Source organism: Tachyglossus aculeatus, chromosome 18, assembly GCF_015852505.1.
Source record: "Tachyglossus aculeatus isolate mTacAcu1 chromosome 18, mTacAcu1.pri, whole genome shotgun sequence".
Lineage (NCBI taxonomy): Eukaryota > Metazoa > Chordata > Mammalia > Monotremata > Tachyglossidae > Tachyglossus > Tachyglossus aculeatus.
Genome location: NC_052083.1, coordinates 8,671,181 through 8,684,064, shown reverse-complemented (window position 1 = coordinate 8,684,064; position 12,884 = coordinate 8,671,181). Strand labels below are relative to the sequence as shown.

The 12,884-nt window shown below is 50.1% G+C and overlaps 1 protein-coding gene across 1 annotated transcript in view; it reads right to left on the bottom strand.

Annotated features, from left to right (window-relative positions):
- The window catches only part of RECQL4 (RecQ like helicase 4), a 43,233-nt gene that overhangs the window by 13,923 nt on the left and 16,426 nt on the right, over positions 1-12,884 (bottom strand). The window contains exons 12-16 of the mRNA XM_038759986.1: positions 12,561-12,644; positions 9,706-9,894; positions 6,542-6,736; positions 3,673-3,811; positions 522-778 (exon numbers count right to left, since the gene is read on the bottom strand). Of these exons, the coding sequence (XP_038615914.1) occupies positions 522-778; positions 3,673-3,811; positions 6,542-6,736; positions 9,706-9,894; positions 12,561-12,644 (864 nt within the window). The remainder of the gene's footprint in view (positions 1-521; positions 779-3,672; positions 3,812-6,541; positions 6,737-9,705; positions 9,895-12,560; positions 12,645-12,884) is intronic.

Here is a 12,884-nt window from a genome sequence, read left to right as displayed (position 1 = left end):
ACAACGGGCCTACCAACTCTGTTATATTGTAATAATAATAATGGCATTTATTAAGCGCTTACAATGTGCAGAGCACTGTTCTAAGCACTGGGGAATTTACAAGGTGATCGGGTTGTCCCCCGTGGGGCTCACGGTCTTCATCCCCATTTTACAGATGAGGGAACTGAGGCCCAGAGAAGTGACTTGCCCAAAGCCACACAGTTGACAAGTGGTGGAGCCGGCATTTGAACCCATGACCCGGGCTTTTTCCCCTGAGCCACGCTGCTTCTCTGTATTGTACTCTCCCAAGCGCTTAGTACAGTGCCCCAGCGCTCAATAAATACCGCTGCCGGATTATAGTGTCTGCCGTGAGGCCTCGGGCAGGTGTTACTTACCGCTGCTTCGGCTGGGCCATGGGGATTAAGACCGTGAGCCACCGCGTGGGCCCAATTTCTGCCCCAGCGTTTAGTCCGGTGCCCGCCGGCAAATACCACCCCTTCCAAATAGAAAGGGGGCCGGAAAGGGGAGCGTGTAAGACGTACCTGGGGCTGCAGGAAGAGGTGGCAGTGGGCGGGCTGCCCGTCGCGCCCGGCCCGCCCGATCTCCTGCACGAAGCTCTCGAAGCTGCGGGGCAGGCCGTGGTGCAGCACGGCCCGCACGTCCGGCCGGTCCAGCCCCATCCCGAAGGCCGCCGTGGCCACCACGACCCTCAGCCGGCCCCGCATGAAGGCTCGCTGCACCCGGCGGCGTTCGGGCCCCGGCAGGCCGGCGTGGTAGGCCTCCGCCACCGCCTCCTCACCTGAGCCGGAGACGCGGTCGATCGAGTCGGGGACCGAGGTGAGCCGGGTGGCGGGGGGCAGGGGCGGGAGGGCATTGGAGCTTGGGCTTTTAGACTGTGAGCCCACTGTTGGGTAGGGACTGTCTCTATATGTTGCCAATTTGTACTTCCCAAGCGCTTAGTCCAGTGCCCTGCACATAGTAAGCGCTCAATAAATACGATTGATGATGATGATGATGGGCCCTGGGCCCAGGACGGGGAGAAAGACACCAGTTCAGGGATGGGCATGCCCAGTGGCTACAGGGAGGCAGAAATCAATCAATCAATCGTATTTATTGAGCGCTTACCGTGTGCGGAGCACCGGACTAAGCGCTTGGGAAGTCCAAGTTGGCGACATATAGAGACGGTCCCTACCCGACAGTGGGCTCACAGTCTAAAAATGGGGCTCCGCCAACTGTCAGCTGGGTGACTCTGGGCAAGTCACTTCGCTTCTCTGTGCCTCAGTGACCTCATCTGGAAAACGGGGATTAAGACTGTGAGCCCCCAGTGGGACAACCTCATCACCTTGTAGCCTCCCCAGTGCTTCAAGGCCCTACTGAGAGCTCACCTCCTCCAGGAGGCCTTCCCAAACTGAGCCCCTTCCTTCCTCTCCCCCTCGTCCCCCTCTCCATCCCCCCATCTTACCTCCTTCCCTTCCCCACAGCACCTGTATATATGTATATATGTTTGTACATATTTATTATTCTATTTATTTATTTATTTTACTTGTACATATCTATTCTATTTATTTTATTTTGTTAGTATGTTTGGTTTTGTTCTCTGTCTCCCCCTTCTCTGTCTCCCCACAGCCCCTGTATATATGTTTGTACATATTTATTACTCTATTTATTTTACTTGTACACATCTATTCTATTTATTTTATTTTGTTAGTATGTTTGGTTTTGTCCTCTGTCTCCCCCTTCTAGACTGTGAGCCCACTGTTGGGTAGGGATCGTCTCTATATGTTGCCAACTTGGACTTCCCAAGCGCTTAGTCCAGTGCTCTGCACACTGTAAGCGCTCAATAAATACGATTGATTGATTGATTGAAAACGGGGATTAAGACTGTGAGCCCCCCGTGGGACAACCTGATCACCTTGTAGCCTCCCCAGTGCTTTGCACATAGTAAGCGCTTAATAAATGCCCTTATTATGATTAGTTCCCCCAGGGAAAGGAGGTCGCATGTCTCTAGCTGCAGTTTATTTATTTATACTAATGTCGGTCTCCCCCACCTCTAGACTGGAAGATCCTCGTGGGCAGGGAACGTGCCTGTTTATTGTTGTACTGCACTCTCCCAAGCGCTCAGCGCAGTACTCAGCACACAGTAAACGCTCAATAAATACAACTGAATGAATGAAGGCCTCCACAGGGCAGGACCCCACTTGGGGAGAGTCTGCTGCTGATTCCCATCCCTCTCGGGAGCCCCTTTGAGCCCCACCTCGATTCCCTGCCTCCTTATAATAATAATAATAATAATAATAATAATGATAGCATTTATTAAGCGCTTACTTTGTGCAAAGCACTGTTCTAAGCGCTGGGGAGGTTACAAGGTGATCAGGCTGTCCCACGGGGGGCTCATAGTCTTAATAATAATAATAATGTTAGTATTTGTTAATAATATAATAATGGCATTTATTAAGCACTTACTACGTGCAAAGCACTGTTCTAAGCGCTGGGGCGGATACGAGGTGATTAGTTTGTCCCACGTGGGGCTCACAGTCTTCATCCCCGTTTGACAGATGAGGGAACTGAGGCCCGGAGAAGTGAAGTGACTTGCCCAAAGTCACCCAGCTGACAAGTGGCGGAGCCAGGATTTGAACCCATGACCTCAGACTCCAAAGCCCCGTGCTCTTTTCCACTGAGCCACGCTGCTTCTCCTGCCGGCTGCTTGCTTGTTAAGCGCTTACTACGTGCCAAGCACTGTTCTAAGCGCTGGGATAGATACAAGGTCATCAGGTTGTCCCACCTGGGGCTCACAGTCTTCACCCCCATTTTATAGATGAGGGAACTGAGGCCCAGAGAAGCTAGGTGACTTGCCCAAGGTCACACAGCTGACAAGTGGCGGAGCTGGGATTAGAACCCACAACCTTTTTCGTTCATTCAAATCGTATTTACTGAGCACTTCCTGTGTGCAGAGCACTGTACTAAGCGCTTGGGAAGTCCAAGTTGGCAACATAGAGAGGCGGTCCCTACCCTTCCTTCTTCAATCGTATTTATTGAGCGCTTACTGTGTGCAGAGCACTGGACTAAGCGCTTGGGAAGTCCAAGTTGGCAACATAGAGAGACGGTCCCTACCCTTCCTTCTTCAATCGTACTTATTGAGCGCTTACTGTGTGCAGAGCACTGGACTAAGCGCTTGGGGAGTCCAAGTTGGCAACATATAGAGACGGTCCCTACCCAACAGTGGGCTCTGGTTCCCCAGCCCGGGCTCTTCCCACTGAGCAACGCTGCTTCTTGGTTTATGGGGACTTGCTTCATCCCCGTTTTACAGCTGAGGCTGGTAACCTCCCCAGCGCTTAGAACAGTGCTTTGCACATAGTAAGCGCTTAATAAATGCCAATTATTATTATTATTATTTATTTTACTTGTACATATCTATTATATTTATTTTATTTTGTTAATATGTTTGGTTTTGTTCTCTTTCTCCCCGGCTCCACCACTTGTTATTACGAGGCCCAGAGAAGTGAAGGAACCTGCCCAGAGTCACACAGCTGGCAATTGGCGGAGCCGGGAGGTGAACCCATGACCTCGGACTCCAAAGCCCGGGCTCTTTCCATTGAGCCGCGCTGCTTCTCCTTATCCTCCTCCTTCCCTAGCTTTAGTTATCCCTTCTCCCTTCCAGCCCCGGGAGAGCGCTCCCCATTCCCCGGGCGTTACCCTCGGGGGGTCCCGGGACCCCCTGCAAGCAGGTCCGGATCAGCGCGGCCACGCGAACCGTCTCCTCGCGGCGGTTGCAGTACACGATGATGGAGGCCAGAGACCTGAACCTCTCTCCCTTCAGCAGAGTCACCAGGGCCTGCCGGGGGACACCGGGGGCGGGGAGGAATCAATCAATCAATCAATCGTATTTATTGAGCGCTCACTGTGTGCAGAGCACTGGACTAAGCGCTTGGGAAGTACAAGTTGGCAACATCTAGAGACGGTCCCTACCCAACAGTGGGCTCACGGTCTGAAAGGGGGGAGACAGAGAACAAAACCAAACATACTAACAAAATAAAATAAATGGAATAGATATGTACAAGTAAAATAAATAGAGTAATAAATATGTACAAACATATATACGTATATACAGGTGCTGTGGGGAAGGGAAGGAGGTAAGAGGAAGGGGAAGAGGAGAAGGAAAGCGGGAATGCTTAACCGTCGCCAAGCGGGGAGCAGGGAGCACCTCACCTTCCCGCTCCGTTCAATCAATCAATCAATCGTGTTTATTGAGCGCTTACTGTGTGCAGAGCACGGGACTAAGCGCTTGGGAAGTACAAGTCGGCAACACACAGAGACGTTCAATCAATCAATCAATCAACCATGTTTATTGAGCGCTTACTGTGTGCAGAGCACGGGACTAAGCGCTTGGGAAGTACAAGTCGGCAACACACAGAGACGGTCAATCAATCAATCAATCGTGTTTATTAAGCGCTTACTGTGTGCACAGCACTGGACTAAGCGCTTGGGAAGTACAAAATGGCAACATATAGAGACAGTCCCTACCCAACATTGGGCTCACAGTCTAGAAGGGGGAGACAGAGAACCAAACAAAACATATTAACAAAATGAAATAGGATATGTACAAGCAAAATAGAGTAATAAATACGTACAAACATATATACATCCATTCATTCATTCAATCGTATTTATTGAGCGCTTCCTGTGTGCAGAGCACAGAAGGCCCGCTCACTTTCACCGCTCGGCTGCTTTAGTCTCCGCGCGAGACCTGGTGTTGACTCAAACCCTCATTTCCAACTTGACTGGTTAAAATCAAATGAATACGCGCATCTGCATTCATTCATTCATTCATTCAACCGTCTTTATTGAGCGCTTACTGTGTGCAGAGCACTGGACTAAGCACTTGGGAAGTACAAGTTCATTCATTCATTCAATCGTATTTATTGAGCGCTTACTGTGTGCACAGCACTGGACTAAGCACTTGGGAAGTACAAGTTCGTTCATTCATTCATTCAGTCGTATGTATTGAGCGCTTACTGTGTGCAGAGCACTGCACTAAGCACTTGGGAAGTACAAGGTCATTCATTCAATCGTATGTATTGAGCGCTTACTGTGTGCAGAGCACTGTACTAAGCGCTTGGGAAGTCCAAGTTGGCAACGTCTAGAGACAGTACCTACCCGACAGCGGGCTCACAGTCTAGAAGGGGGAGACAGACAATGAAACAGAACATATTCACAAAATACAATAAATATTTTATATTTATATATTTTATAAAATAATAAATATCACCACTAGTGAGGCATAAACTCAACTCTGGGAAATAGGAGAGGGGGGCTAAAATAAAATAAATAGAATAGATATGTACAAGTAAAATAAATAGAGTAATAGAGTATAGAGTACAAACATATATACATATACAAACATATATACAGGTGCTGTGGGGAGGGGAAGGAGGTAAGGCGGGGGGGGGGGGGGAGAGGAAGGGGAAATGTACTTCCCAAGTGCTTAGTCCAGTGCTCTGCACACAGTAAGCGCTCAATAAATACGATTGAATGAATTAATGAATTGGGGAGGGGAAGGAGGTAAGGTGGGGGGGGGATGAGGAGGGGGAGGAGGGGGCTCAGTCTGGGGAAATGGACTTCCCAAGCGCCTAGTCCAGTGCTCTGCACACAGTAAGCGCTCAATAAATAGGACTGAATGAAAGAATGAATGAATGAATTGGGGAGGGGAAAGAGGTAAGGCCGGAGTGGGGGGGGGGATGGGGGGGGGGGAGGGGGCTCAGTCTGGGGAAATGTACTTCCTAAGTGCTTAGTACAGTGCAGAGCACACAGTAAGCGCTCAATAAATACAACTCAATGAATGAATGAATGTGGCCAACTTGTTCTTCCCAAGTGCCTAGTCCAGTGCTCTGCACACAGTAAGCGCTCAATAAATAAGACTGAATGAATGAATGAATGAAAGAATTGGGGAGGGGAAGGAGGTAAGGCGGGGGCTCAGTCTGGGGAAATGTACTTCCCAAGTGCTTAGTCCAGTGCTCTGCACACAGGAAGCGCTCAATAAATAGGACCGACTGACTGAATGAATGAATGAATGAATTGGGGAGGGGAAGGAGGTAAGGCGGGGGCTCAGTCTGGGGAAATGTACTTCCCAAGCACACAGTCCAGTGCTCTGCATAGTCCACTAGCCCCTTCCTTCCTCTCCCCCTCGTCCCCCTCTCTATCCCCCCCTCTTACCTCCTTCCGTTCCCCACAGCACCTGTATATATATTTATTACTCTATTTATTTATTTATTTATTTTGCTTGTACATTTCGATCCTATTTATTTTATTTTGTTGGTATGTTTGGTTCTGTTCTCTGTCTCCCCCTTTTAGACTGTGAGCCCACTGTTGGGTAGGGACTGTCTCTATGTGTTGCCAATTTGTACTTCCCAAGCGCTTAATACAGTGCTCTGCACATAGTAAGTGCTCAATAAATACGATTGATTGATTGATTGATTGCACACAGTAAGCGCTCAATAAATAGGACTGAATGGATGAATGAGAGAAGGAAATGGACAGGGGCCTCGCGGAGGGGCCGGGCTCTTACCTGATCCTTGTCTCTGTCCGTGGAAACGGAGAGGTGCAGGTTTGGGGGGACGGCGGCGGCGGCGGCGGCCAGGTGCCCGCCCGCCTGCGGCCCCTGCGGGGTTCCCAGGTGCCGGGCCACGTCCCTGGCCGTGGCCCTGGTGGCTGTGGCTGTGAGGCCCAGGAAGCAGCGCACCCCAAGGCGCTCACGCAGCACCTGAGGGGGCACGCACACAAACACAGCAAGGGACTGGGAGCTGGAAGCTCATCCTTTCACTCAATCGTTATTTATTGAGCGCCTCCCGCGCGCAGAGCACCGCACGGAGCACTCAGCCGAGTACAATACAACGATGACAAGTCACGGATTCTAATATCAGCCCTGCCACTCATCTGCTGTGCACTTCATTCATTCATTCAATCGTATTTATTGAGCGCTTCCTGTGTGCAGAGCGCTCTCGGCCCTGCCACTCATCTGCTGTGCACTTGTTTCATTCATTCAATCATATTTATTGAGCGCTTCCTGTGTGCAGAGCACTCTCGGCCCTGCCACTCGTCTGCTGTGCACTTGTTTCATTCATTCAATCATATTTATTGAGCGCTTCCTGTGTGCAGAGCACTCTCGGCCCTGCCACTCGTCTGCTGTGCACTTGTTTCATTCATTCAATCGTATTTATTGAGCGCTTCCCGCGTGCAGAGCACCGCACGGAGCACTCAGGCGAGTACAATACAACAATGACAGGTCACGGATTCTAATCTCGGCCCTGCCACTCATCTGCTGTGCACTTCATTCGATCGTATTTACTGAGCGCTTCCTGTGTGCAGAGCGCTCTCGGCCCTGCCACTCGTCTGCTGTGCACTTCATTCATTCATTCGATCGTATTTATTGAGCGCTTCCTGTGTGCAGAGCGCTCTCGGCCCTGCCACTCGTCTGCTGTGCACTTGTTTCATTCATTCAATCATATTTATTGAGCGTTCCTGTGTGCAGAGCACTCTCGGCCCTGCCACTCGTCTGCTGTGCGCTTCATTCATTCATTCGATTGTATTTATTGAGCGCTTCCTGTGTGCAGAGCGCTCTCGGCCCTGCCACTTGTCTGCTGTGCACTTCATTCATTCATTCGATCGTATTTATTGAGCGCTTCCTGTGTGCAGAGCGCTCTCGGCCCTGCCACTCGTCTGCTGTGCACTTCACTTCATTCATTCATTCAATCATATTTACTGAGCACCTCCTGCGCACAGAGCACCGCACGAAGCACTCAGCCGAGTACAATACAACGATGACAGGTCACAGATTCTAATCTCGGCCCTGCCACTCGTCTGCTGTGCACTTCATTCATTCATTTGATCGTATTTATTGAGCGCTTCCTGTATGCAGAGCGCTCTCGGCCCTGCCACTCGGCTGCTGTGCACTTCATTCATTCAATCATATTTATTGAGCGCTTCCTGAGCACAGAGCACCGCATGAAGCACTTTATGTTGCCAACTTGGACTTCCCAAGTGCTTAGTACAGTGCTCTGCACACAGTAAGCACTCAATAAATACAACTGATAGATTGATTGACTTGGACTTCCCAAGCACTGAGTCCGGTTGCTCTGCACACAGTAAGTGCTCAATAAATACGACTGATTGATTGTCTTGGACTTCCCAGGCACTTAGTCCGGTTGCTCTGCACACAGTAAGCGCTCAATAAATACGACTGATTGACTGATTGATTGTTGGACTTGGACTTCCCAAGCGCCGAGTCCGGTTGCTCTGCACACAGTAAGCGCTCAATAAATAGGATTGATTGATTGAATGACTTGGACTTCCCAAGCGCCGAGTCCGGTTGCTCTGCACACAGTAAGCGCTCAGTAAATACAACTGATTGATAAATTGATTGACTTGGACTTCCCAAGTGCCGAGTCCGGTTGCTCTGCACACAGTAAGCGCTCAATAAATACAACTGACTGATTGATTCATTGACTTGGACTTCCCAAGCGCCGAGTCCGGTTGCTCTGCACACAGTAAGTGCTCAGTAAATACGATTGATTGATAAATTGACTGACTTGGACTTCCCAAGCGCTGAGTCCGGTTGCTCTGCACACAGTAAGTGCTCAATAAATACAACTGACTGATTCATTGATTGACTTGGACTTCCCAAGCGCTGAGTCCGGTTGCTCTGCACACAGTAAGCGCTCACTAAATGCAATTGATTGATTGATTGATTGATTTGGATTCCCAAGCGCTGAGTCCGGTTGCTCTGCACACAGTAAGCGCTCAATAAATACGGATTGATTGACTGACTTGGACTTCCCAAGCACCGAGTCCGGTTGCTCTGCACACAGTAAGCGCTCAATAAATACAATTGATTGATTGATTCATTGATGGACTTGGACTTCCCAAGCGCTGCGTCTAGTTGCTCTGCACACAGTAAGCACTCAATAAATACGATTGATTGATTGATTGATGGACTTGGACTTCCCAAGCGCTGAGTCCGGTTGCTCTGCACACAGTAAGTGCTCAATAAATACAACTGACTGATTGATTCATTGATTGACTTGGACTTCCCAAGCGCCGAGTCCGGTTGCTCTGCACACAGTAAGCGCTCAATAAATACGATTGATTGACTGATTGACTTGGATTCCCAAGCGCTGAGTCCGGTTGCTCTGCACACAGTAAGCGCTCAATAAATACAGACTGATTGACTGACTGACTTGGACTTCCCAAGCGCCGAGTCCGGCTGCTCTGCACACAGTAAGCGCTCAATAAATACGATTGATTGATTGACTGACTTGGACTTCCCGAGCGCCGAGTCCGGTTGCTCTGCATACAGTAAGCGCTCAATAAATATGGATTGATTGATTGACTGACTTGGACTTCCCAAGTGCTGAGTCCAGTTGCTCTGCACATAGTAAGAGCTCAATAAATACGATTGATTGATTGATGGACTTGGACTTCCCAAGCGCCGAGTCCGGTTGCTCTGCATACAGTAAGCGCTCAATAAATATGATTGATTGATTGAGTCCGGCTGCTCTGCACACAGCAAGCGCTCCATAAATACGACTGAACGAACGGAGTCCGGAAGACAAACGCCACGGGGCTCCCAGAGGTTCCCAGCCCGGTTTTCGGTGGCCGGGCCCCCCGCGGCCCGTCGTCCTCAGTTTCCCCCCGCCGCCAGGCCTCCGCGCGCCCGCCGGGCCCGCCGCTCACCTTGCAGAGCCTCAGGTAGCAGGGTCGAAAGTTGTGGGACCACCGGGAGAGGCAGTGAGCCTCGTCGACGCAGGCGAAGGCCAAGGGGGGCATCTGGGCCGCGGCGGGGAGGCAGCTGGTGCCCCCCGCCCCGGCCCCGACCACGGCTTCGGGGGACAGCAGCAGCACCTCGACCTGCCCGGCTTTCACCTGCGAGGGACGCGACCCCCGTCACTCACCTACCAGTTGCCAACTTGTCCTTCCCGGGCGCTTAGTTCAATCAATCAATCAATCAATCGTATTTATTGAGCGCTTACTGTGTGCAGAGCAGCCGGACTCGGCGCTTGGGAAGTCCGAGTCAGTCAATCAATCAATCAATCAATCGTATTTATTGAGCGCTTACTGTGTGCAGAGTAACCAGACTCGGCGCTTGGGAACTCCGAGTCAATCAATCAATCAATCCGTATTTATTGAGCACTTACTGTGTGCAGAGCAACCGGACTCGGACTCTGTGTGCAGAGCACTGTACTAAGCGCTTGGGAAGTACAAGTTGGCAACATATAGAGACGGTCCCTACCCAAGAGCGGGCTCACAGTCTAAAAGGGGGAGACAGAGAACAAAACCATACATACTGACCAAATAAAATAAATAGAATAGATATGTACAAGTAAAATAAATAGAGTAATAAATCCGTACAAACATATATACATATATACAGGTGCTGTGGGGAAGGGAAGGAGGGAAGGTGGAACTCACATCTAGTGAGTTCCACATTCAGCTCTGAGACATAGACTGGGCAAGACAAATATGAACAAACACTTTTGAGTTTTGCAGGTAACATCACTTCTGTGGGATGGGAAAAGGATGATGAATGAATGAATTCATTCACTGAATGAATGAATGAATGAATGAATGAATCAATCAATCAATCGTATTTATTGAGCGCTTACTATGTGCAGAGCACTGTACTAAGCGCTTGGGAAGTACAAATTGGCATCACATAGAGACAGTCCCTACCCAACAGTGGGCTCACAGTCTAAAAGGGGGAGACAGAGAACAGAACCAAACATACCAACAAAATAAAATAAAATGAATGAATGAATGAATGAATACACACCTCAACGGGTGCCCGTTCGTTCATTCAATCGTATTTACCGAGCGCTTACTGTGCGCAGAGCACTGTACTAAGCGCTTGGGAAGTCGGCAACATAGACGATATTTACCGAGCGTGCCGAGCACTGGACTAAAGCGCTTGGGAGAGTCCGACCCCGGCGTCGGTAGACACGCACCCCGCCCTCGGCGTCCAACCGGATCGTTGAACCGTAGGTTTTAGGGTCTGCTCTCTAAAGGGAAGCGGCTTGGCTCAGTGGAAAGAGCCCGGGCTTTGGGGTCGGGGGTCCCGGGTTCGAATCCCGGCCCCGCCACTGAGCCACGCTGCTTCTCTAAAAACCCATAAATACTCTTGACTGATTATGTTGCCAATTTGTACTTCCCAAGCGCTTGGTACAGTGCTCTGCACATAGTAAGCGCTCAATAAATACGGTTGATGATGATGATGATGATTAACTGATGGATTGAACGCTTGCCTGGGTTTATAATAATAATAATAATAATAATGATGATGGCATTTATTAAGCGCTTACTATGTGCAAAACACTGTTCTAAGCGCTGAAGTCAGTGAGTCAGTGAGCCCTGCCCCAAGCCATGGGGATGGAAGAGCCGGTAGCTCCCAAGGCTCCTCGTTGCTCCTCCAGTTGTCCTAGGATAATTGCCATCCCAAAGGGGTAGCTCGGAAAATGACAGTGGATGGGGGGAAAAAGAGCCCGGGCTTTGGAGTCAGAGGTCATGGGTTTGAATCCCGGCTCTGCCAACTGTCAGCTGGGTGACTTTGGGCAAGTCACTTCACTTCTCTGGGCCTCAGTCCCCTCATCTGTGAAATGGGGTTGAAGTCTGTGAGCCCCCCGTGGGACAACCTGATCACCTTGTAACCTCCGCAGCGCTTAGAACAGTGCTTTGCACATAGTAAGCGCTTAATAAATGTCATCATTATTAGAGAAGCAGCGTGGCTCAGTGGAAAGAGCCCGGGCTTTGGAGCCAGGGGTCATGGGTTCGATTGTCAGCTGGGTGACTTTGGGCAAGTCACTTCACTTCTCTGGGCCTCAGTTCCCTCTTCTGTAAAATGGGGATGAAGACTGTGAGTCCCCCGTGGGACAATCTGATCATTTTATAATCTCCCCAGCGCTTAGAACAGTGCTTTGCACATAGTAAGCGCTTAATAAATGCCATCATTATTAGAGAAGCAGCGTGGCTCAGTGGAAAGAGCCTGGGCTTTGGAGTAAGGGGTCATAGGTTCAAATCCCAGCTCTGCCAATTGTCAGCTGGGTGACTTTGGGCAAGTCACTTCACTGCTCTGGGCCTCAGTTCCCTCACCTGTAAAATGGGGATGAAGACTGTGAGTCCCCCGTGGGACAATCTGATCATTTCACAATCTCCCCAGCGCTTAGAACAGTGCTTTGCACGTAGTAAGCGCTTAATAAACCATCATTATTAGAGAAGCAGCATGGCTCAGTGGGAAGAGCCCAGGCTTTGGAGTCAGGGGTCATGGGTTCGAATCCCAGCTCTGCCAATTGTCAGCTGGGTGACTTTGGGCAAGTCACTTCACTTCTCTGGGCCTCAGTTCCCTCTTCTGTAAAGTGGGGATTAGGGCTGTGAGCGCCCTGTGGGACAACCTGATCTCCTTGTAACCTCCCCAGAGCTTAGAACAGTGCTTTGCACGTAGTAAGCGCTTAATAAATGCCATTATTATTATTATTATTATAGTGAAGTTGCAGGGCCCGCCGTTTCCCATTCCCCCTCAGAGGCCCTCACCCGCTCACCTTCTCCATGGCCAAATCCCTCTGCTTCTTGGACATGTTGGAGTGGACGCAGGCGGCTCTCAGCCCGGGAGGTAACCCCGACACCTGACGGGTTCGAAGGACACGATAACACTGAACCACCACCCCAATCAATCATTCAATCGTATTTATTGAGCGCCTACTGTGTGCAGAGCACTGTACTAAGCGCTTGGGAAGTACAAGATGGCAACATATAGAGCCAGTCCCTACCCAACAGTGGGCTCACAGTCGCCAAGCCCCACCCGGGGACGGGAACAGTTCCCGGCCCCTTGGGCCGCCACTTTCGACTGCACCCCCGGGAATCTC